The 22,761-nt window shown below is 64.6% G+C and overlaps 1 protein-coding gene across 2 annotated transcripts in view; it reads left to right on the forward strand.

Annotated features, from left to right (window-relative positions):
• Window positions 1–22,761, forward strand: part of ZNF423 (zinc finger protein 423) — a 174,596-nt gene that overhangs the window by 50,033 nt on the left and 101,802 nt on the right. Inside the window, exon 3 of one of the 2 annotated variants that reach the window (XM_036440749.2) lies at window positions 9,271–9,471. The exons of the other annotated variant lie outside the window; for it this stretch is intronic. Coding sequence (XP_036296642.1) covers window positions 9,271–9,471 — 201 coding nt within the window. The remainder of the gene's footprint in view (window positions 1–9,270; window positions 9,472–22,761) is intronic. 2 annotated transcript variants of the gene reach the window in all.

Genomic DNA, 22,761 nt, shown 5'->3' on the forward strand with positions numbered 1-22,761 from the left:
CGGGCTCCGTGGTGGAGTGTCAGCCTGTGAACCGGAGGTCAGGGTTCGATTCCCGGTCAGGGCACAGGCCCGGGGTGTGGGCTCCATCGCCAGTGGGGGGCGTGTGGGAGGCAGCTGATCCAGGATTCTCTCTCATCCATGTTTCTCTCTCTCTCCCTCTCCCTTCCTCTCTGACATACATAAAAACGTCCTTTAAGAAAGAGAAGACAGCAGCGGGCTGCGGTCAGGCCCTCCTCGCCTCGGCCCGTAGCTCCCGGCCCACCGGCTCTGCGGCGGGAGCCGGACCAGGGAGCGGAGAGCCGGGGCCTGGGAGGCCCTCGTGCTCGATGGAGCGCCGGTCCCTCCCTGCCTCTCTCTGCGGCTGCGACCCCTTCCCATCCGGGACTCAGTTTCCCGCCGGTGACGGAGGCTGCCCTGGCGCCTGCCCCACAGGCTCTGGTTCCGGCAGAGAAGGGACCTCACAGGGAGGTTTCCGATGCTGTTTGGGACTCTGACCCGGCCACGTCCTGGGGCCGGCGGGGTCTCTCAGCCCCGCCTCTCGGCGTCAGCCCCGGTCAGACCCTCGTCTGCGCCGAAAGCGGTAATCCTTTCCGCTCGGCCATACCTGGCCGTCCTTCCTGAGCTGCTTTCCATTCGCAGCTCCCGAGGGGGGCTCCCGCCGCCGCCTGAGGCTCGGCTCCGCCCCCGCAGGAGGCCCGGAAATTGGTGCGAAGTCAGAGGGAGCATTGATTTTTCTGACTGTTGTTCTATTTGGAGACACGGATGTAACAATCTGCATTTGCTTAAAAACGACTAACGTGGCCCGGCCAGCATGGCTCAGGGGCTGAGCGTCGACCTAGGAACCAGGAGGTCAGGGTTCGATTCCTGGTCAGGGCACAGGCCCGGGGTGTGGGCTCCATCTCCAGTGGGGGATGTGCAGGAGGCAGCCGGTCACTGACATTCTGTCTCATCATGGATGCTTCTCTCTCTCTCCTTGGCCCTTCCTCTCTGAAATCAATAAAATGTATTTTTTTTTTTTTTTAAAATGACTAACGTGGCGGGCCGTCCAGCAAAGGGCCCTGCCCCACCGTGTCTCTCTCTCCCCCCCCCCCCCCCCTCCCTCTTTCTCCCCCTCCCTTTCTCCTTCTCTCTCTCTCTCTCGCTCTCTCCCTCTCTCTCCCTCTCTCCTCTCCTCGCCCCCTCCCTCCCCTCCTCATCTCTCCTCTCTCGCATTTCCCCTCTCCCTCCCTCTCTCTCCTCTCTCCCTTCTTCTCTCCCTCTCTCTCTCTTTCTCTTTCCCTCCCTCCCTCTCTACGCCCTCCCGTCGCTCCTTCCCTTCCCTCTCTCTCTCCGCCTCTCCATCCTCCGCATTCTCTCTCTTCTCTCTCTACTCTCTTTCTCCCTCCCTCTCACTCCGCCATCCTCTCCCCTCTCCTCTCCTTCTCACTCCCTCCTCCCTCTCTCTCCCTCTCTCTCTCCTCATCTCCCTCTCTCCTCTCTCCCTCCCTCCCTCTCTCTCTCTCTCTCTCTCCTCTCTCTCTCCCCCCTCTCTCTCTCACAGAAGCACTCCTGAGCCAGCAGCCCGCCCCCTCTTCTCTTTGTCGTGCAGACAGACCCTGGAAAGGGACGTGCTGCTTGAGGCCGAGCAGAGAGCGGCCTCACGGGTCCCGACAGGAGGCCTCGGTGATGGGAAGTGAAATGGCTCTCGGGTGATCAATAGGAAATTAGCGGCGTTTAATCAGAGGCCCGGCCTCCTGTTGACCGAAGGCCACGGTGCCGCAGGCAGGGGGGCCGCGGGGCGTGCGTGTGCATGGAGATGGCGGGGACCCGCCCTCCCGGGGGGAGGGCGGCCAGGCCTGGGGGTGGGCCTGGAAGTTTCCGCTTGTCTGCCCGCGTGGCCTGTGACCTTGGCCCCTCCTCAGCGGCCTCGCCTCGCGCTGTGTGGGAATGTGTCTTGGTGAGTCCAGGGCTCCCAGCAGGCCTTGCTCTCACCGGCGGGGGTGGGCCCAGCACCCTCGCCACCTAAATCACCCCCCATTGGTGTGTCTCTGCAGAGGCCCCTCCGACGCGCCTCTGCGCCCCTGGCCCTGTGGGTTCGGAGACCCCCAGCGTGTCTGGCCCCCTGTGCTGGGTAGTGGGCGCAGCACCCTCGGGGGCGGCGGAACGAGCAGAACGCCGGCCTCAGCAGGTCCATGAGGTTGGGCAGCCTCGGCCCAGCGTCGGTGACCACAGCGTGGCTCCGGCTCCCGGCTCCCTCAGCCTGGCCTCTGGTCCTGTCTTTGGGGTGCACACCCCTTCCTTGGCCCCTTCTCCCCCCCCGCCCCCCCTGCCGGGGGGCTCCTCTTTCTGCTGCAGCCGCCAGGGGGTGGTCTGCACCCCAGCACCCTCGCCGTGAGCCGTTAGGCGCGCCGGGCCACGGCACGGCCACGAACGAGCCGGACATACGGAGCGCCCAGGCTGCCCCTCCGGCTCCCTCCCCCACCCCCTCCCGCCCGCGCCTCCATCCCTTCCTTCCCAGCTGCTGGCGGAGACCAGCAGGACAGCGGGCGAGGGCAGCGCGGCCCGGCCTCGGGCGGCCACGGGGAGGGAGCGGCGCACAATTTTCACGGCTCCAGGAGGCCCGTCCCACTGTTCTCATTACTGCGTGCGGCGAGCCCGCGGCCGGCGCGGAGCCACGCTGTTCCCGCCGGAGAAACCGGCTCCTCCTCGGCGGAGTGTCCTGATGGCTTTGTCTCCCGCTTCCTGCTCTGCCCTCCCTCCTCGCCGCCCTCCTCCTCCCAGCTCTCCTTCCGCCCCTCCGCCCTGCGGAGCTGGGGCTCGGCTCTGCCTCTGCCGTGGGCTCAGCACGGCGGCCCGGGAGGCGGGGCGCACGCCCGGAGGGAGGGTGCTGGTCCCCGGCGCCCGGCCGGCCGGGGAAGCAGCCAGCCGTGCTGTGTGTGGACGCAGCCACGTGCCCCGAGCAGCGCTGGCACGCAGTGGGCGGCCAGTCCGTGTTCACTGACCGACTAAGGACGTGGACCGTGGCCAGAGCCGGTGCGGCTCAGTGGGTAGAGCGTCGGCCTGCGGACTGAAGGGTCCCAGGCTCGACTCCGGCCAAGGGCATGGACCTTGGTTGCAGGCACATCCCCAGTGGGGGTGTGCAGGAGGCAGCTGATCAATGTTTCTCTCTCATCGATGTTTCTAACGCTCTATCCCTCTCCCTTCCTCTCTGTAAAAAATCAATAATATATATATATATATATATATATATTTGAAAAAGGAAACAGTAAAATAAAAAGTTTTTAATAAAAAGTAAAAAAACAAGGACATGGGCATGTGTCTGCTCTGGGTCCCGCTGTGGGGGGAGGCCTGGGGGGAGGTCCCCAGGGAGGCCACCCCACGGGGAGCCCCCCGGGCCGAGCAGGAGGGGGCATCGCTCCCATTTCCCGGATGAGGAAACCGAGGCTCGATGTGTCCCTGTGTAACGGAGGTCACGCCCGCGTGGACTTGAACTTGGGTCCCAAATCTCCAAAGAAGGGACACGTTCACAGGTGCCCAGCACACCTCCCTGCCTCGCCCTGGGCTTGGGGGGTCATGGAGGCTCTGGCTGGGCATGCTGCCCTCCCCCGGCTGCCTCCAGCCTCCGAGGGCTCTGGTTGTGCCCACGCTGTGACCTTCAACCTTGACCTCAGCCTGGGGTCAGCCAGGGGGAGATTTGACGTAAAAACATGAATTTCCTTCTTTAAAAAAAGAAACAGCTGAGGTGTCTGCACCGGCACCCCCTCTTTTGTATGGTGACCCCCTCCCCTCCCCCAACCCCTCGCAGCTCATTCTGCTCATTTGCATGAAGGGGGAGGCATTGGCCCGCTGTGGTGAGTGTCCCGTGGGCTGTCTGACCCATCGGAGCCTCCGCCTGCCCGTCCATCCGTCTGCCCGTCTATCCATCCGCCCGCCCGCCCTCCTTAGCCCAGGTCCCGGGCTAGGAGGCCAGCGAAGTGGAAGGTCTGGTCTGAGAGGAGAGATGGCCCTCGCCCTGTGAATCATCTTGGCCTCAGGTTCTAGAATTCCTGACAACAGAGGAGACATCTTCTGGAAGATTCTAGTCCTTTCCGTGGCCAGCCATGGGCCTGTGGAGAGAGGGGCCGCATGGCCAGCCAGGGCGAATGTCCCAGCAAGGCTCGTGTGATGCAGCACGGGCCACGTTCAGGGCCACGTTCAGGGCCACGTTATGAGCCCCACGTTATGGGGCCCCACGTTATGGGGCCACGTTATGGGGCCACGTTCAGCGTGGGGCGGCCGTGGCTTTGAAATTCCGCGCATGGAGCCATCGCGCTGACCGGGAGCCCTGGCACCGCTGGCAGCTTACCCACTTAAGAAGCGGACCTCGGATGGCAAGTAGCTGTTAAAATATTTGCCTGTAGCTCCGCGTGTTAAATGTCACCCACTGTCCGCACTGCAAACAGTTCAAACCTGAAGGCAAACAGCGGTTGCCTCGGAATGTGGGGCGAGCTGTGGGGGCTCAAGCCGGGGGCCTGATTGGGTCGGCGGGCTCCGGGCCACCCCCTCCCACCCCTCCCGCCCCCATCCTGCCCCCATCCCGCCAGCCCCGGCGTGCGCGCGCGTGTGTGAGCCAGGGTTCAGGGAGCCATGTCCTCTCCAGCAAGGCCAGGGGTTTGACCTCGCACCCAGGTTCCTGTCAGAGCTCTCCCCCCAGCTCCCCCGGGACCAGCCTGGGGGAAGGTTTGTAGGAAACCGCAGGCCTGTCGGGCTGGCTGCCTCTAGTTTTCTATTCAAAACATGTTGCTCCAGGCTACTCAGAGGGGAAACTGAGGCGACCTTGCTGGATCTGTGGAGGGCGCAAGAAAAGGGGCTTGTGAATGTCAATTTGTTACTGTTATTTTTTAAAAAGATACATTTTATTGACTTTTTACAGGGAGGAAGGGAGAGGGGTAGAGAGCTAGAAACATGGACCAGCCGCCTCCTGCACACCTCCCACAGGGGATGTGCCTGCAGCCAAGGTACACGCCCTTGACTGGAATCGAACCTGGGACCCTTCAGTCCGCAGGCCAATGCTCTATCCACTGAGCCACACCGGTTTTGGCTATTATTGTCATTTCTTAATCCTCACCTGAGATTCTTTTTTCCATTGAGGGTGGAAAGGAGGTGGGAATTGGGGGGAGGGGGTGCGGGGGGGGGGAGAGAGAGAGAGGGAAAGGAGAGAAAGAAACATCGATGTGAGAGGGACACATTGATTGGTTGCCTGGTGCACGCACCTGATCAGGAGCAGGGACTGAACCTCCAGCTGAGGCATGTGCCCCTCACGGGGAGTCAAACCTGCGGCCCTTTTGTGCAAGGGCCTGCGCTCTAACCACTGAGCTGCCGGCCAGGGCGGGGCTTGGATGTGGATTTCAGAGTGACCTGTCCTCTGCCCCCTGTAGGCTGGCAGAGGTCGCTCACTCAAGGTCGCAGAGCCGGTGCTGGGCCTGGGGGGCCGGACGAGGTCGTGATAGTCATGGCAGGGAGACCTGTCGCAGGTGCTGAGTCAGACTCGGACCCGCCGCCGTGGCCTCGCTCACGCTGTCACCCTCAGAGCCGCCGCGTCCTCTCTCCCCTGTGACCCTGGGCTCGGTGGCGCTCACGCCCAGGGCTGCTGGCGGCTGTGCCGGGGAGGGCCCGCGGACGGCTGTGCCGGGGAGGGCCCGCGGACGGCTGTGCCGGGGAGGGCCCGCGGACGGCTGTGCCGGGGAGGGCCCGCGGACGGCTGTGCCGGGGAGGGCCCGCGGACGGCTGTGCCGGGGAGTCCCCGCGGACGGCTGTGCCGGGGAGGGCCTGCGGACGGACAGCGAGGGCTCGGGAGTGCCGCTCCGGTGGACGGCTGTGCCGGGGAGGGCCCGCGGACGGCTGTGCCGGGGAGGGCCCGCGGACGGCTGTGCCGGGGAGGGCCCGCGGACGGCTGTGCCGGGGAGGGCCCGCGGACGGCTGTGCCGGGGAGGGCCCGCGGACGGCTGTGCCGGGGAGGGCCTGCGGACGGACAGCGAGGGCTCGGGAGTGCCGCCTCCGGTGGAGCCCGGGCGGAGCATGGGGTGGCGCCCTGGGGAATCAGCCGGGTGGGGCGCTGCTGGGGTGGCGTGCGAGGCCGGCTTTCCAGGTGCCGATTCGTCTGCTCCCCATCCGGGCCCCTGGCCTGGTCCTTGCCTGCGGGGCTCCCGCCGCTCCGGCCGCCCCCTGGAGAACGTGGGTGGGGCCCGAGGGTCAGGTGCCCTGTTTGGGGGCGCTTTTCCCAACCCTGGGCCTCGGTGGGAGGAAAGGAGCTCCTCTGACCCAGGAGGTCTCGGTTCGATTCCCGGTCAGGGCACAGGCCGGGGTTGCGGGTTCCATCCCCAGTGGGGGGCGTGCAGGAGGCATCCAGTCCGATTCTCTCTCATCACCGATGTTTCTCTCTCTCTCTCTCTATATATATATATTCCTCTCTGACATCAATAGAAATAGATTTAGGTTTGTACCCTTGGGTGTCTTTGGGGGCTTGACCTCTGACAGGTTTGTACCCTTGGGTGTCTTTGGGGGCTTGACCTCTGACGCTGACCTACCCCTCCTGCGCCCGGAGGACGCCCAGACGGGAGAGCCGGCACACGGTGCGGCCTGCGCTTCCGCTGGCGGCCGGGATGCGCTGTTCCGGAACGCGCTGCCAAGGAAAGACGGCCAAACAGAAAAGAAAAAAACACAGGGAGCGGGATAGCAGGGGATCGTTTAAACACGTCTATTAACGCGGGTGTTAAGTAAAGCAGCACGCGTGTGCTGGAGGGACGGGCGTCTGGAGAGCTGGCGCGGTGGATGCCGCTGGGATTGCGCCTCCCTCTCCCCCTCCCTCCTCCCTCTCTCCCTCCCTCCCTCCATCCCCTGCCCTCCAGAACGTTTTCTTAAAAGTTTATGTTTTTATTGATTTCAGGGGGGAGAGAGAGAGAAGCAGCAATGAGAGAGAATCATGGAACGGCTGCCTCCCGCACGCCCCCTACTGGGGATCAAGACCCACAACCCAGGCATGTGGCCCTGACCTAAATCGAACCCGGGACTCCTCAGTCTGCAGGCCGAGGCGCGCTATCCACTGGGCCACACAGGCCAGGGCCAGGGCATTTCCTGTCCGGGGAGGAGGCGGTGAGGAGGCGCTGTACAGCCTCTGGCCGCCGTCACCGTGGCTCTGCGTGACTGAGGAGGGGAGGCTCCCGGCGACCACCCTCGCCTCTTCCCTTCCCCGTCCTCGCTGTCGCCGGAGCAGCAGCCCTGGTTTCCGGAGAGAGGGGCTGCCTGGCTTTCCGCGGGGCTGCTCTGCGGCTGGCCGGGGGCTGGCGTGCTCGGATAAAAAACAAGGGACCTAAACATGGAGCATCCCTTAATTGGTGGGAAGCGAGCTGTTTTGATGGGCCACCGGCGGCCACATTGATTTTTCCCGCCTCGGCGCTGCTCCGGGCGGCGTGCTGGGCCCGGGCCCTGCCCCCGAAGGCGGAGGCCGGCTCTCGGGCCTCGGATGTGTGTTCCCAGGAGTTTGGTGTCTGTCAGGTGCGTGTGTGTGTGTGTGTGTGTGTGTGTGCGCGCGCGCGCACGTGTGCCCGTTAGCAGCAGAGCCCTGAGCCCCCGGCTGTTTCTAAATCGGTGCGTTTACAGGACGGGGGCTTTCGCCTCGAAGTGAACGCACTCTCACCTCGTTCTTCTCTCTGGTTTTGGGGACCGGCCCTCGGGGGCCTCCAGGACGCTGCAGGGTTGGGGTGAGGCGCACGTGCACGCACGCCCCTGTGCGCGGGCAGACGTGTTTGCACCGTATCTTGGCTCGGAGCAGCGGGGTCTCCCTTACGTTCAGTCGGCGCCGGTTCCTGGGCGGAGTCTGACGTGCAGGACAGACCGTGGGCGGAGACCCCCGCACGGCGCCCGGGCCCGCTAGTCGGAGTCTCTGTGGGCCCATGGGCAGGTGTCTCCATAGCGTGTTTGGGACCGTGATCTGCGCTCGGCGTTACGTGGGCTTGGTTTGCACGTGGATGGACACCTCCTCCGTGTTTTCTGCTCATCTCTCCGCTGGAGGCCGTGCCGTTCCCCAGGTGCCTCCGGAACTGTCCACAGGGTGTGGGTGCCCCAGGCGCCTCTCCTGTGACGTGGGAACAGCACCCGCGGGCAGGGGCCCCGCCACGGGCCGGCTTCCAGCCGCCGGGCGTGGGAGCCTGAGGAACGGGTCTGCGTGGGTGTACGTGCCTCTGACAGGGGCAGGACGCGCCGCCTGGGTGAGATGCGCTAACCACTGAGCCACCGACCAGGATCTAACCACTGAGCCGCCGGCCAGGACTTCACGCACTTCCCTGTGCGGATTTGGCGCCTGCTTGCGCCGTGCTCAGCGGAGAGGAGGCACGTTGTCGGAAAGACACCGGCCCGGCGTTTCGAAGGCTGGCTCTCCCCATCCATGCGGGTTCTGGGCCGGGGAGAAGGCGCAGGTGCGCCTGACACGCGCGGGTGGACTCCGTGGCCCTGCCGGCAGCTGCGCTTCCGGTTCCCTGAGCCAGGACTCTGTGCCGGAGCCTGCCTGGGCTTGGTGTGCGTGTGGTGGGGGGATGGAGAGTAGCAGGGTGAGGGGGGCGCGAACTTGGCCATGTGATCTCCCACCCCTACGTTCGATGCTCTGGGGGAAAGGAAACGTGTTGGTGCGTCAGGAACAGCGGGTGGCGGCTCCGCAGACAACGTGGGCGAACGGGTTTGCGGGAGACACATCTAAGGCGTCACCTCCCTGGCGGGCCCCAGCCCCGGCGTCCGTGCACTGGGGGCCCATGGCAGGCGGGCCCCAGAGGAGATCTGAGCCAACAACTCAAGAGTCTAGTTGGTGCCCTGGCCGGTGTGGCTCAGTGGACAGAGCATCGGCCTGCAGGCTAAAGGGCCCCGGGTTCAATTCTGGTCAAGGGCATGAACAATGGTTGTGGGCACATCCACAGGAGGGGGTGTGTCGGTGGCGGCTGATGGATTTCCTCTCTCATGGATGCTTCTGACTCTCTTTCCATTTCCCTTCCTCTCTGTAAAAAAATCACTAACATATATTAAAAAAAAAAAAAAGAATCTAGTTGAGAATGAGGGTACCGCATACTACAAACCCACCCAAACCCCAATATTAACCAACCGAGAGGCGTGCTCAGTGCACTCTGGGAGGCCGGCAATCCAACGGGTCTTCATGAGCGCTGGACACATCTCTCCCAACCCTGTCCCCAGACCCCAGGGGCACAAGATCCCGAGACCTGAGACCCCGAGGCCCCGGCCGCTCACGGGCTGTGTCCTCCCTGGCAGGAGGCCTGGATGGAGAGCCGGAGTGCGAGCCCAAGGCCGGCCCGGCGCTGGAGGACAGGAGCAGCGTGACCAGCCAGGAGGAGCGCAATGAGGACGAGGACGACATGGAGGACGAGTCCCTCTACACCTGCGACCACTGCCAGCAGGACTTCGAGTCGCTGGCCGACCTGACGGACCACCGGGCCCACCGCTGTCCTGGAGGTAGGCTGGCGGGCTCGTGCGCGCCGCGGTGCCGGCGGGCGGCTCGGCGGGCGGCTCGGCGGGCGATGGGACGTGGCGACAGCCGGAGGCCTCCAGTGAGACCCGGGAATTAATCATGTCATTCCACCGCGAGTGTCATTTACGGTGGCGTCTGGGGTCCCCTGCACCCGCCTCTTAAGTAATTAACAATAAACGTGAGCGCGTGCCGGCCGGCGGGAGTGGGGGGGCGGCTCCCGTCCCGGTCCCCGGTCCCCGGGTCTGTGTTCCTGGAAGGCCGTGTGGCGAGGCCGATGGGAAGAGGATGTTGGCGCCCCGGGGAGGCGGCTGAAGTGTGAGAGCAGGCGCTCCCAGGCAGGCTGGTGACGGGACGCGGGGGGTTGCCCAGGCCGGGAAGAGCCCATGCAGACTCGGACCCGGGTTCCCCTCCCCCGTGCGGGGCCTCCTGCTTGTCTGCGTGGCTGGTTGGACCAGAGGGTCGTCCTGGGCTCTGTGTCCTTGGTGCCAAGGCCAGGGGTCTGCAGGAGGATTTCAGACTTCTCACCTCGTGTGTGACCGCGTGTGTGGGGCACGGTGGGGGGTGCGTGTGTACGTGGAATGGGGGACGCTGGCACATGTATTCCCTGGCGCGTGGCAGCCGTGCTATCTGTGTTCCCACACAACGGTCTCCAGGCATCACCTTCCCTGTGATTGTTGGATGGAAATATGTTGGATGCTGGTTTATGGGGGAAAGGAACCTAGAATCTCAGTGCACTATTCCAAAGGGGATGTATTACCTGCTTTTTTGGGGGGTGGGGTGGGGTGGGGGGAATCTGCTGGTAAGAAGTAGGTTGGGCCGGGACCGGTTTGGCTCAGTGGATAGAGCATCGGCCTGCGGACTGAAAGGTCCCGGGTTTGATTCCGGGCAAGGGCATGTACCTTGGTTTCGGGCACATCTCCAGTAGGGGGTGTGCAAGAGGCAGCTGATCAATGATTCTCTCTCATCGATGTTTCTAACTCTCTATCTCTCTCTTCCTCTCTGTGAAAAATCAATAACATATATTAAAAAAAAAAAAAAAGTAGTTTGGGACTCAAAGTTCTCACTTTCTCCTACTTTGCATACGACCTTGGAAGTTTGAAAGCCAAGTATTGGGGGAAGTGCTATGACTGTCCCTCAAGTGACATCCATACCTGCACCAGCCCTGGCTAGGCCACCTGCCTGTTCTCAGTCTCTGAAGGGGACAGATACCCCAAAACAATGCTCCCAAGAGGACTCTTACAGGCTTGGCATTTCCGGGGGCTCAGCCAATCAAACCCCAGGCATTTGGGATTTGTGATGGTTCAACCACAGGCAGAGGCGATGGCCGACCTGTGGTCTTAGGATGAGGAGGCGCAGACAGGGAAGGATGCTTGCTCGACCAAGGTCACAGAGCGATTTGGTGGCCGAGCCAGGATCTCCTCGGGCCCCCCGCGGTGGACTCGGTCCTGCTTGAGAAATCCCGGATGCTATTGTATTTCTTCACTTAGCCACGGCCTGAGAATGGAATACTGCCACTTCCCTTTAGAGCACCCCAGGTGGAGCCCCTTCTGCTGATCTGCAGAAACGCCGTTCTCGTTAGCTCGGAGCAGGTCCGCCGAGGGAGGACAGTGCTCAGAGCCCTCTGCTCATCTCCAGCCCTTCCCCGAGGCCCTCCCCCGTCCTCAGAATCAAGGAGGCGTTTTATTTTAGTTTTTAGTGTATGTTTATTGATTTTTACCGAGAGGAAGGTCCCAGTTTGATTCGAGCCGAGGGCACAGGCCTGGGTGCAGGCTCTGTCCCCAACCGTGGTCAGGGTGCGTGCAGGGGGCAGCCAATCGATGTCTCTCTCTCTCTCTCTCCCTCTCTCTCTCTCCCTCTCTCTCTCTCTCTCTCTCTCTCTCTCTCTCTCTCTCTCATTGATGTTTCTCTCTGTCTCTCTTTCCCTCCCACTCTCTTAAAAAATCATGAGTGAAAGTCCATGGTTGAGGGTTAACAACAACAACAAATAGGAGAAGGGGACTTTGCTAAAATAGTGCCAGCAAAACACATACATACACACACTCACACACACACACACACACACACACACACATACACACACACACACACACACAGAAGCCCTCTTCATGGCTGCATCTCTCTGCTCAGTCGGGTGCCCGCCGGCTGAGGCCTGGGGCCAGGAGCGGTGCCAGCCCCGGGGGCAGGTCCCTCCCTCGTGGCTCAGGCCAGCGCTGCATGGAGCGCAGTGGGGAGTCATTGCACCCCGTTTGCTCAGCTGCGGCCGCGCTGACCTGGCGCCATCAGCACAGGCCGGCCTGGTGGCTGGCACCTCTGCCGCCTTGTGCCCATCTGCCCGCGGCCGGTGTGTGCCGGCTTGGCCCTCTCTGGCTCTGGCAGCGTGGGAGGGGGCCCGCCTGCCCGCCTGCCTTACCGCGTTGGGTGCCCTGGTTCTGGTGCCATTTGGGCAGAACAGAGCGGGCACGCTGCAGCCGCTGGGACGCTCTGCCAAGGGCGCAGGTGCAGGGCACCGGTGCCCTCTGCCCGGGGAGTGCCCACAGGCCCGGTGCCAGCCGCCATCTCACCGCGCACTGGCCTGGGGGCTGAGCCCAGTTGGCACCCCCAGGTGGAGCCCCTCCTGCAGGCAAACTCCGGCATCCGACGGCCACGGGACGGACAAAGACCAGGGGCCCATCTAGGAACCACGCGCCTGGGTTAGGGGGGGACCCGCCCAGGGAGGGGAGCCACCCACAGGATCAGCCAGCGGCGGACGCGGGGGAGACTGGAGACAGTGAGCAGAAAGGAGACCTTGCCCCCGGCTGGAAAGCTCCCATGTCGACAAGTCTGTGTCCCCCGAATTCACCTGTTCGCGGAGCCGATGGAGGGGCGGGGGGTCGGGCTTGATTGAGAGCTCCCCGGGAGAGAGAAACCTGCAGGGGCGGAGGGATGACAGGAGGCGGGGAGCCCGGCCTGGTGTTGGGGCCGTGGGCCAGGCCAGGGGGATGGCAGAGAGCCGGTGTGGGCCTGGTGTCCCCGCTGGGCGGTGGGGCACTGGGGCCCCCCCTCCCCAAGCAGGTGGGGTGTGGGGGAGAGGGTGGCCGCTCGGAAAAGAGGAGACCGGATCCCTGCTCTCCACACCAAACACATCCCAAACGGACCAGAAACCCAAACACGAAAAGAAAACTTAAAAATACGGAGAGCAAACAAGCAGTTTTAAAAAAAAAACACCAAAATAAAATAGCATCCGAGGGGGAAGCCTGTTCTAAATATAACCCTCCGCCCAGGGGCCATAAAACAAAAGACAGAATATTCGGCCGCGTGGAGATAAAAGGCGTCCGCGCTGCCCAGGCTGCAGTCAGTCAGGCTGGGGACACCCGCCGCCGGCCTCAGCCGTGGTTCTGAGTGTGCGAGGCGCCCCGGGAAACACCCATAATCCCCGGGACCCGGGGCCCAGGCCCGGGGGAGGGGGGGCGAGGCCAGCGCCACGGGGATGGGCTGTTAGCGCACCGGTCTCTCGGCAGTTTGAATACCTCCCGTGTGCAGAGGGCAGAGATGGAACCAGAAAAAGAAATACCACTGACCTTACATGTTTAGAAAGATTCAGAACTGTCCGTGTAAACCACAGAAAATACCTTTTTTTTTCTTTTCTTTTTTTAACCATCAGACTGTGTGTTCTTGGTGCCGAAGCTCGGCGGGTCTTGGCCTCCTCTGCCCGCAGGGTCGCCGTGGCCCGGGGCTGGAGCGCACAGTAGGTGCTCAGTGAATGGTTGCTGATCTTGCCCCCACGGAGGCTGAGGCCGGCGTGAGGGCCCGAGGTGTCCGGGATAAGGGAGACCGTGGGAACGCCACGGGTAAAGGGCTTGGAGGCGGGAGACGGCAGGAGTGAAAGATCCACGGCTGTGCCCGGACACATAGTAGGTCTTCTGTTAACGGGGGACCAGAACGGGGAGCTTAGAGCAGGAAGAGAGGATTTTCCGACATCAAATCCCTGTTGAGCATGGACTGCGCCTGGGGGCGGAGGAAGTGAGTCCGGGCCCTCCGAGGCCAGAGCGGGGACCCCACGGGGACCCCACACCGGAGGAGGGCTTCCCGGAGGGCGCATCCGATGACCGCAGGGCCGGGGGAGCGGGACGCCGAGGTGGGGGTCCAGGGGCTGGCACTGAGCAACGCTGCAGGCCCCTCTGCACCCTGAGACCCTGCGCGGGGCACCCCTTCCCCGACACCTTCCCCGGGAAGAGCAGAGAGCACCCCGAACAAAACGAGAGCCAGTCCGGTGTCTCCTGCTGGCCGGGCGTGCGTTCCTGAGGGCAGCGGGCGGGGTCGGCACGTTCTTCCTCGCACCCCGCACCCCCCCGGCTGGCCTCGGAGGCTGGGGCCGCCCCGCGGGGGCCAGGAGGGGGGCAGGGACCCCTGGAACGGGGCTCGGGCCGGGCCTGGAACGGAGCGGAGCTGTCGGTGGCGGGCTTGGCCGCGTGTTGAAACGCCAAGTACCAGCCCAGGGGAGGATGTGCAGGGGATTCCAAACGGCTCCCCTTTCTGCTCCGCGGCTCTGTTCTGGAGGCGATGGCTTTGGAAATGACATCGGTGCCTGGAGGGAGTGCGGGGGGAGTAGGATGGAGGCCGGAGTCTCTGCCCCCCACGCCATGGGCTGTGCGAGTCAGCGCCGCCTAGGGGCGGAGGTCCGCTCAGTCTGAGTGGGTCTGCCCCTCTGAGGATGGGTAGGGGCGAGGTGAGGAGGGGAGGGCAGGAGGGGACCGGGGAGGGCAGGAGGGGACTGGCATCTGCCTGTGGCCTCCCAGCCCCTTCCCAGCGTCTGCTCCCAAGGCAGCTTCTGCCTGAGTCCCGCACTCCCCCCTCCCCTGCACCCCAGGGCCTTTGCACAACCTCCCCCTCCCCGCGCACACTCACATGCCTGTGCAGGCTGTGCTTGGAGAGCTCCTCCAGCTCCGAGTGGGTCTCCTGCACCGCCAGCCTCTGAGTGCGGCCCTCTGACACCCCCCCCCTCCCCCAGAGCTGCTCTCCTCTGTCCCCAGCCCATCCCCCATGGGAGTGCCCTCTCGGCCATCACATCACATTCCTCTCGGTGGTTGTATTCTGGATCTCTGTCTTTGCTGCTGGAAGGTGACCTTCGGAGAGGAGTGCCTTCCGTGGGCCTGCATCCGGCTCTGGCCCGCCGGGGCCTGCGCACAGTAGGTGGCCAGGGCGTCCCGGGAATTCTGTGGGCCGCCCAGTCCCCTCTGGTCTGTAGGGGCTCCTGCCAGAGGCCACCAGCCCCACCCGGTCCTCCCCCCTCCTTTCCTGCCCGGGAACGGCCGTGCTTCCTGGGGGCGGGGAAGAGGCCGCGGACCAGACAGGCGGGTGCACCCTGCTCTGCGCTGGGGGGTACGGCCCCTACCCCTGGAGACCTTCCGTTTTTATCAAGGCCCTACTGTGTGCGGGCCGTGGTGCGGTGCCGGGGACCGCGCCGGTTCCTTCGGGCGGCGACAGACGATAAAGGGGCGAGGGGGTGGCTCCGAGGCTGAGCATCGATCTCGGAACCTGGAGGTCAGGGTTCGATTCCCGGTCAGGGCACAGGCCCGGGTTGCGGGCTCCATCCCCAGTGCGGGGCGTGCAGGAGGCAGCCGGTCCAGGATTCTCTCTCATCATTGGTGTTTCTCTCTCTCTCTCTCCCTCTCCCTTCCTCTCTGACATCAATAAAAATATTTAAAAACAAAACAAACAACAACAACAAAACCAAGTCACGCCCGAGCTGCCAACGCCATTTGCTCAGAGGGAGAGCCCCCGGGGCGGTTGGTGAGGGCGGTACCGCCGTGTCCGGAGGCCACATGGCCCCCGTCCGCCGGTCCCTCCCTGCGGGCTCCCCGGACGGGGGCGGGAGGAGTCAAGGGCAGCAGAAGGTCAGGGAGCTTCCGAGGAGCCGGGTCCATTATGTTTTTATTTATACGCAGGAGCCGTCCATTCCCGCCGCCCGGGCCCGGAGGACGTGCCGGGCGCCGGGCCTGGGCGCCGCTGTTTCTGTGAGGACGCGGACCCAGGCCGCACTCCCCGCTCGGAGTCGGTGTGGAGGCCGCCTTGGAGCTGGCGTCCGCCCGGTCCCCGTGGCCGCTGTGCCGGGAGGCCGCCTGGCTCTGCAAACAGCTTTGCAGACGGTGCCGGGGCGGGTACAGCGGCCATTTGGGGGGACCACCCCGGGCCCCCAGGAGCCCCCCTGGTCCTCTGAGAGGAGCTCATGTCCTGGCATCGAGGGGCAGCCCGGGGCACAGGGCACAGAGGAGGGGTGCGGCATTCCAAGGTCCCTCCGTCCCCCCGGCTCCCCAGGCTCCGTCTGCTCTCTTATTTTTCCTTTCGTGTGTGAATCCTCAGCTGAGGATATTTTCCCATTGACTTTTCAGAGAGGGGGGTGGGGGGGACAGAGAGAGACACATGGGTGTGAGAGGCACACATCGATTGGTTGCCTCCGGCATGCGCCTCGACAAGGGCCAGGGGTCAAGCCTGCCACCCGGTCACATGCCTTCGACCGGGGATCGAACCCTTCAGTGTGCGGTCCGACGCTCTAACCGCTGAGCCACGCCGGCCAGGGCGAGGGCTTATGTCCGTATTTTTCCCCCCAGCGCCTGCACGATAAAGTGCTATGTGCTTAGCAGGACACACAAAGCCCCCGTGATCTCACCTTGGTGTCTCCAACATCATCTCCCATTCTGGCTTCTCTGATCACCACCAGTCTTACTTGCACACACATGCACACACATGTACACACACGCACACGCAGACGCACACACATCTTTCAACAGGACGGAGCCAGCTGCCGCTCTCTGTACCACATATGTTTTTAAAACCCCCCCTCCCCCGTGGCTGCCGTGTGGAGAGTGGACGCCCCGTGAGCCGTGCTGGGGGCTGGTTGGCGAGGTTGTTCTTGGGGCCAGCGGTCCCGTGGCCAGGGCGCCGGGCTGTGAGGCCGAGGGTGCCGCTGCGTCGTTGGCTCGCCGGGTCCCCCACGCTCGGCTCCGCGCCAGGCTCCCCCGCCCTCTGTGGGCCAGCGGCCCGGCCTCGGAGGCAGATGGAGCGGAGACCTCCGGGGCCGCCCCGGTTTCTGGGTCCCCGTGCGGCCACGGAAGTGACCCATTTTGCTTCCATCGCGCGCTCGTGTCCACGAAGGGGCGGCAGACAACGCGGCCGGGTCATCTGTTTAATTTCCTTCCGAGGCCGGGACCCTGCGGTCCCAGCGGCTGGCAGCGGCTGTGCCTGGCACGGAGAGGGCCCGGTCAGCCGCTGGGCGCCGAGCCGGGGCGGGAGGCCACCAGGAGGCCGGCCGTTTGGCGGCAGCCGCCCATCCAGCGGCGGTGGGGGGCCCTCTGGGCGCCCGGCCGGGCCCAGCACACCTGGCGCTGGCGGAGGCCCTGGCCCAGCCCTCCTAACACAGCGAGCCTCTTCCAACGGGGACGGGAGGCCCGGTGCTGTGCCGGGGGCGGGCTCGGTTCCAGGGTGGCCGTCGTCTTGGCCAGACGCAGCCACCATGGCTGGCGGGGAGCAGGAACCTGAGGCTCCATCTTGTTTGGGGCTGCAGCCTGTCCATCTTATTCACCCTGTGATGAAAGCCAGTCCTGCGCAGCCGGCCGGCGTGGCTCGGTGGGCGAGCATCCACCTATGAACCAGGCGGTCACGGTTCAATTCCCCGTCAGGGCACAGGCCCAGGTGGCAGGCTCCATCCCCATTTGGGGGGTGCAGGATGCAGCCGGTCCCTGATTCTCTCTCCTCACTGACGTTTCTCTCTCTCTCTCCTCTCCCTTCCTCTTTCTTGAATAATCAATAAGAAATATCTTCATTTTTACTTTAAAAATATTTTATTGATTTTTTTTTTTTTTTTTTTTTACAGAGACAAAGGGAGAGAGATAGAGAGCTAGAAACATCAATGAGAGAAAAACATCGGTCAGCTGCCTCCTGCACATCCCCCACTGGGGATGGGCCTGCAACCAAGGTCCATGCCCTTGACCGGAATCGAACCTGGGATCTTTCAGTCCGCAGGCTGGTGCTCCATCTGCTGAGCCACACCGGTTTCGGCAATAAGAAATATTTTTAAAAAATGAAACCAGTCCTTCGAGGCAGCCGGTGGCCTCCTGGCGGCGATGGGCGGGAGCTCAGGTCGCCGGCCCCCTGCCCGCAGGACTGCAGCCCGTCCGCCTCTGCACTCGGGCAGCCATGGCGGCGGGCCTGTCCCGATGGGCCGCCTGTCTCCTCCCTCCCCACCCTGCCACGGCCCCGGAATCTGCCGTGCCCTCCCGTGCCATCCTCTCCGCCTGGCACCCCGCACCCACCTGCCCCCTCGCTTCCCCGGCAGATCCCGGCCGTCCTCCCCCGGCCGCCCGGCTCCTCCTCGGGGGCTCCCGGGAGCACTTGGCCTGCTCCCTGGTTTTCAAAACACATCTTTCTTGTTTCATGCTTGTTAGACATGTTCATTGTAGGAGACCCGTTAAACAGAGAGAGGCCAAAAACTAAAATAAAATCCAGCTGCTGTCCAGAGACCCGGGGCCGTCTCTCCGCCATGGCCTTCCCGGCTCTCTCCGCCTTTTCCCCCAGCTCACCTGTGGGTGGTGAGCGCTCGGCGTAGGGCGGGCCACGGCGGCGGTGAATCAGGGAGGGCTTCCTGGAGGCGGCGAGGCGGTGAGAGCCAGGACGGGGTGATGGTCGGGAAGGACTTCCGTCAGCCTCCTCCGACTGGCTGTGCTGTGCTCTGTGGGAGGCTTGGGCTCGATGTCTAGGGCAGCCCCCTGCTGCTGGGCTGGACATCCCCCCGCCACCCACCCACGGCTCTTACGGGGGGCCGGGACCTTGACTTCCTGTTTCTGCTTGCCCGGGCACTGGCGTCGGCTGGCGGGTCCGCGGGCATGTCTGTGGAATGGACCCTCGGGCGTGCTCACCTCGCTCCTCCTGCAGCCAGAGCTGAGCTTGCCTTTCAGGTAAGGTGACCAGACGTCCCGCTTTTGGCGGGACCGTCCCGATTTTCAACAATCTGTCCCGCGTCCCGCGGCGTTTTAAAACAGTCCCGAAAACGCCGCGGGACGCGGGACACAACTTGTTTGGAGATTCTTTCCAAAAATCGGGACTGTTTTAGAACGCCGAGGGACGCAGGACAGATGGTTAAAAATCGGGACGTCCCGCCGAAATCGGGACGTCCGGTCACCTTACGTTAAGGCCTTTGCCTTCTCCCCAACGCAAGGCCCCTCCCACCGGCCCCCAGAAAGGAGGCTCGACCAAGTGTTTGACCTTTGCAAGTCTAATCCGAAGTCTGTCCAGGCCCCAGCCCAGGCCCCAGCCCTCCTCCCTCTGACCCAGGAGCCCAGGCCCCAACCCTTCTCCCTCAGACCCAGGAGCCCAGGCCCCAGCCCTCCTCCCTCAGACCCAGGAGCCCAGGCCCCAGCCCTCCTCCCTCAGACCCAGGAGCCCAGGCCCCCAGCCCTCCTCCCTCAGACCCAGGAGCCCAGGCCCCCAGCCCTCCTCCCTCAGACCCAGGAGCCCAGGCCCCAGCCCTCCCCCCTCAGACCCAGGAGCCCAGGCCCCCAGCCCTCCTCCCTCAGACCCAGGAGCCCAGGCCCCAGCCCTCCTCCCTCAGACCCAGGAGCCCAGGCCCCCAGCCTCCTCCCTCAGACCCAGGAGCCAGGCCCCCAGCCCTCCTCCCTCCGACCCAGGAGCCCAGGCCCCAGCCCTCCTCCCTCAGACCCAGGAGCCCAGGCCCCAGCCCTCCTCCCTCAGACCCAGGAGCCCAGGCCCCAGCCCTCCTCCCTCAGACCCAGGAGCCCAGGCCCCAGCCCTCCTCCCTCAGACCCAGGAGCCCAGGCGCCAGCCCTCCTCCCTCAGACCCAGGAGCCCAGGCCCCAGCCCTCCTCCCTCAGGCCCAGGAGCCCAGGCCCCAGCCCTCCTCCCTCAGACCCAGGAGCCCAGGCCCCAGCCCTCCTCCCTCAGACCCAGGAGCCCAGCCCCCCAGCCCTCCTCCCTCAGACCCAGGAGCCCAGCCCCCCAGCCCTCCTCCCTCAGACCCAGGAGTCCAGGCCCCAGCCCTCCTCCCTCAGGGGAGGGAGGGTGAGTGGTGGATAGGGAGGCCACCTCCAGGTCAGGAGCACTGGTTGGTTGGTACCTGCTCGGAAGCGGCTTCCCGGCCTGGAGGGAACTGGGGGGTTCCGGATGGCTAGGGGGCCTCTCCGTGCTGAGGAGGAGGGACCCAGTCCCTGCCCTGCTGGGCCGTCTCCCACGGTGGCGGCGGCCATGTTCGCAGGCCTCCGTGTGCAGCCCAGGCTGCCGTGGGCGCCCGGCGAGCGGGAACACACACACCCTCCTGCTCCCTCCCGCAGGCCTGGGGTCCAGGGACAGGGTCTGAGTTCAGGGGCGCACGCACGGACCAAACACACGTCACTGCCCCCGGTCCCACGTGGTCCCGCCACTACGGGCTCCGTTCGGGGTCAGGACTGAGGGCTCCCCTTGGCGTTAGGGTTCGGAGGGCTGACACCGGACAAACTGGGACCCGCCGGTCACTCTGGTCAAGCGGAGTGCAGATTCCTACCCGGCGAGGGGCCAGGGGTCGAACCCTCGGGCAGGGCTGGGGGCGGGGCAGGGCACAACACCCGGGGGCTTTCCAGGGGTGTGACAGCCAGGCCGGGGGGGATGGGGGTGTGTGTGACATGGGGTGTGACAGCCAGGCCGGGGGGGGGGGGGTGTGTGTGACATGGGGTGTGACAGCCAGGCGGGGGGGGGGGTGACATGGGGTGTGACAGCCAGGCCGGGGGGATGGGGGTGTGACATGGGGTGTGACAGCCAGGCCGGGGGGGATGGGGGTGTGACATGGGGGTGTGACAGCCAGGCGGGGGGGGGGGGGGGATGGGGGTGTGACATGGGGTGTGACAGCCAGGCCGGGGGGGGGGGGATGGGGGTGTGACATGGGGTGTGACAGCCAGGCCGGGGGATGGGGGCCATCTCCCCCACCCGGGGTCACCCTCGGGGCTCCGCCCGGCCAGGGGCTGGGCGAAGGCCGCTCTTTGGAGGGGGACTCCTGGGGCCCGGGGCAGCCTCCAGGCCCCAGGCTCCCTTCGGAAGGAGGGTCCCCCGACATCTGTGTTGAAGGGGACACGTGCCCTTTGCCCCTTGGAATGCATCCAGGGCATTTACCTGGACATCGTCCTCTCTGCCTGGGGGTGTCATTCCTCCGTTTAAAAAATTGGATGGCCGAAACCGGTTTGGCTCAGTGGATAGAGCGGACTGAAGGGTCTGGGGTTCGATTCCGGTCAAGGGCATGTACCTAGGTTGCAGGCGCATGCCCGGTGGGGGGTGTGCAGGAGGCAGCTGATTGATGTTTCTAGCTTTCTATCCTTCTCCCTTCCTCTCTGTAAAAAATCAATAAAATATATATATAAAATAATTGGATGTATTGGGATGACGCTGGACACAGGTTACACGTGTGTTGCCGTATGATGCACCATCTGTGTGCCCGCGGCCCAGGGCCAAGTCCAGGCCTCCGTTTCTTCCTCCCGCCTTCGCCCAGCACGCGGCCCCCAGCATGCAGTGCGCGCTGCCCGATGCCCTCAGGCCGGGCGGCCAGGCCCCACAGGCCCCGCAGGCCCCGCGCGCAGGAGCCCTACATCCAGCAACCGCCCCCAGCCCCGCAGCCAGCAGGGAGCAGCCAACTCTGGGAGCCTTAGAATCCCCCCTTCCCCCCAGGGCAGCTGCGGGGAGCACCCCCTTCAGGCAGCAGCACTTCATCCGTCACCCCGGCTGCCTCCCCCAGCTGACACCCCAGTGGGGGGCCGGGGCTCCCCTGCCGGCGCCTCTGGGAGCCTTTTCCCCAGAAGCTGGAGGGGGTGGGAGAATGGGAGAATGGCATCCGGCACCTTCTCTGGCCAAAGGCCGTTTGCCCATTGAAATGCAGGTCACTTCCCCGAGGAGCCCCCCCCCCCACACACAGCCACGGGGTGACCCTGTGTTCCCGGTCCCTCCGCCGGCTCCAGAGCCAGCGTTCAGCCTGGAGATCAAGACCTGGGCAGGGCTGGACACGAGGTCTCCCCCCCGCCCCCCCTCGCTCCTGCATCAAAAGAAAAGATCTTTATTTCTCAAGGTGCTTTACACACCTCCCGTCCAAGCTGCCAGTGGACAGAGCAGTTCAAAGGGAATGCATTGAAACGACGCCACCCCACAGTGACATTTCTCCGGGAGGGTTTCTTTGTGTGCTGGCCTCGGCGTGGGGGAGCAGGTCGCCTCCCCTCCCTCCCTCCCTCCCCTCCCCTCCCTTTGGGGGCGTGTGGAGTGGTGGGGGGCAGCTCTGAGCGCTGGAATGTGCCTGCCTGTGTGTGCTGTGTGTGTTCCTATCAACACACGTACACATTTATCACATTACATCTGCTTTTACCTTTAAAATTTTATGAACACGGGCATATGGCGCATTCTCCTGCCACGGGGAGAGGGAGCGTGCGTGTGCGTGCGTGTGCGCGCGCGTGTGTGTGTGTGTGTGTGTGTGTCGCCCCTCGAGCGGCCGGGAAACTTGGCGCGGGGCGCGGGGCGTGGAGCAGGGGGCCGTGGGTGAGCGCCCTCCCCCGGGCCCGCCTGGCCCTCGGCCCGCCACCCCGCCGGGCGTCCATTCCCGTCCGTCTCCGCCCCCATCACCTAGGCAGCTAATTCCTGGGAGCCCCTCTGCCTTATTAAAGTCACAGATCACTTTCCGAGCTGCGCGCTGTCAAGACCAGCGAGCCCCCCGCCCCCCGCCCCCCGCCCCGTCCAACCCCCTCCCCTCCCCGCCACGCTGCTGCCTCTCCGTGGAGGACGGCGGGGGGGGAAGGGGGGAGGTGCGGTCCTGCGCGGGGCCCCCCTCCCCGTCCTGCCCCCTCCTCCACCGGGCTGCCCGCGATCGGCGGCCTCGGATTCCTTCAGTAAAGCCCTTGGCAGGGAGACAAGGGCCGGCACAGCTGTGCCGCGGCGTCCGGAGGCCGGCCGGCTCGAAGTGGCGGCGCCTCGCGGGGGTGGGAGGCCCGGGAGCCGGCCGCCGGGCCCCGGCTGCCGCGGCGCGGCCTCCCCCGCGACGGAACATGGACGGGCCCGCTCCCGGCGCCCGGAGACGCGCTGGCTGGCAGCGCCGGGCGGCTCCGAGGCCCGCCTCGTGCATGCACCTAAACACTTCACTGAGCAATCTGTCAACATGTCAGCGACACATGTTTTGTAAAAAGCTTCCAGTGGGAGTAATGACTCCCACCAGGACTTCCAAAATGCTTTGAATTCAGCAGATTTCTATTGCGGGGTCCCCCTGGGGCGCCTCTACAATGCCT

This window comes from Pipistrellus kuhlii, unplaced genomic scaffold (assembly GCF_014108245.1).
Source record: "Pipistrellus kuhlii isolate mPipKuh1 unplaced genomic scaffold, mPipKuh1.p scaffold_m20_p_17, whole genome shotgun sequence".
Taxonomy (NCBI): domain Eukaryota; kingdom Metazoa; phylum Chordata; class Mammalia; order Chiroptera; family Vespertilionidae; genus Pipistrellus; species Pipistrellus kuhlii.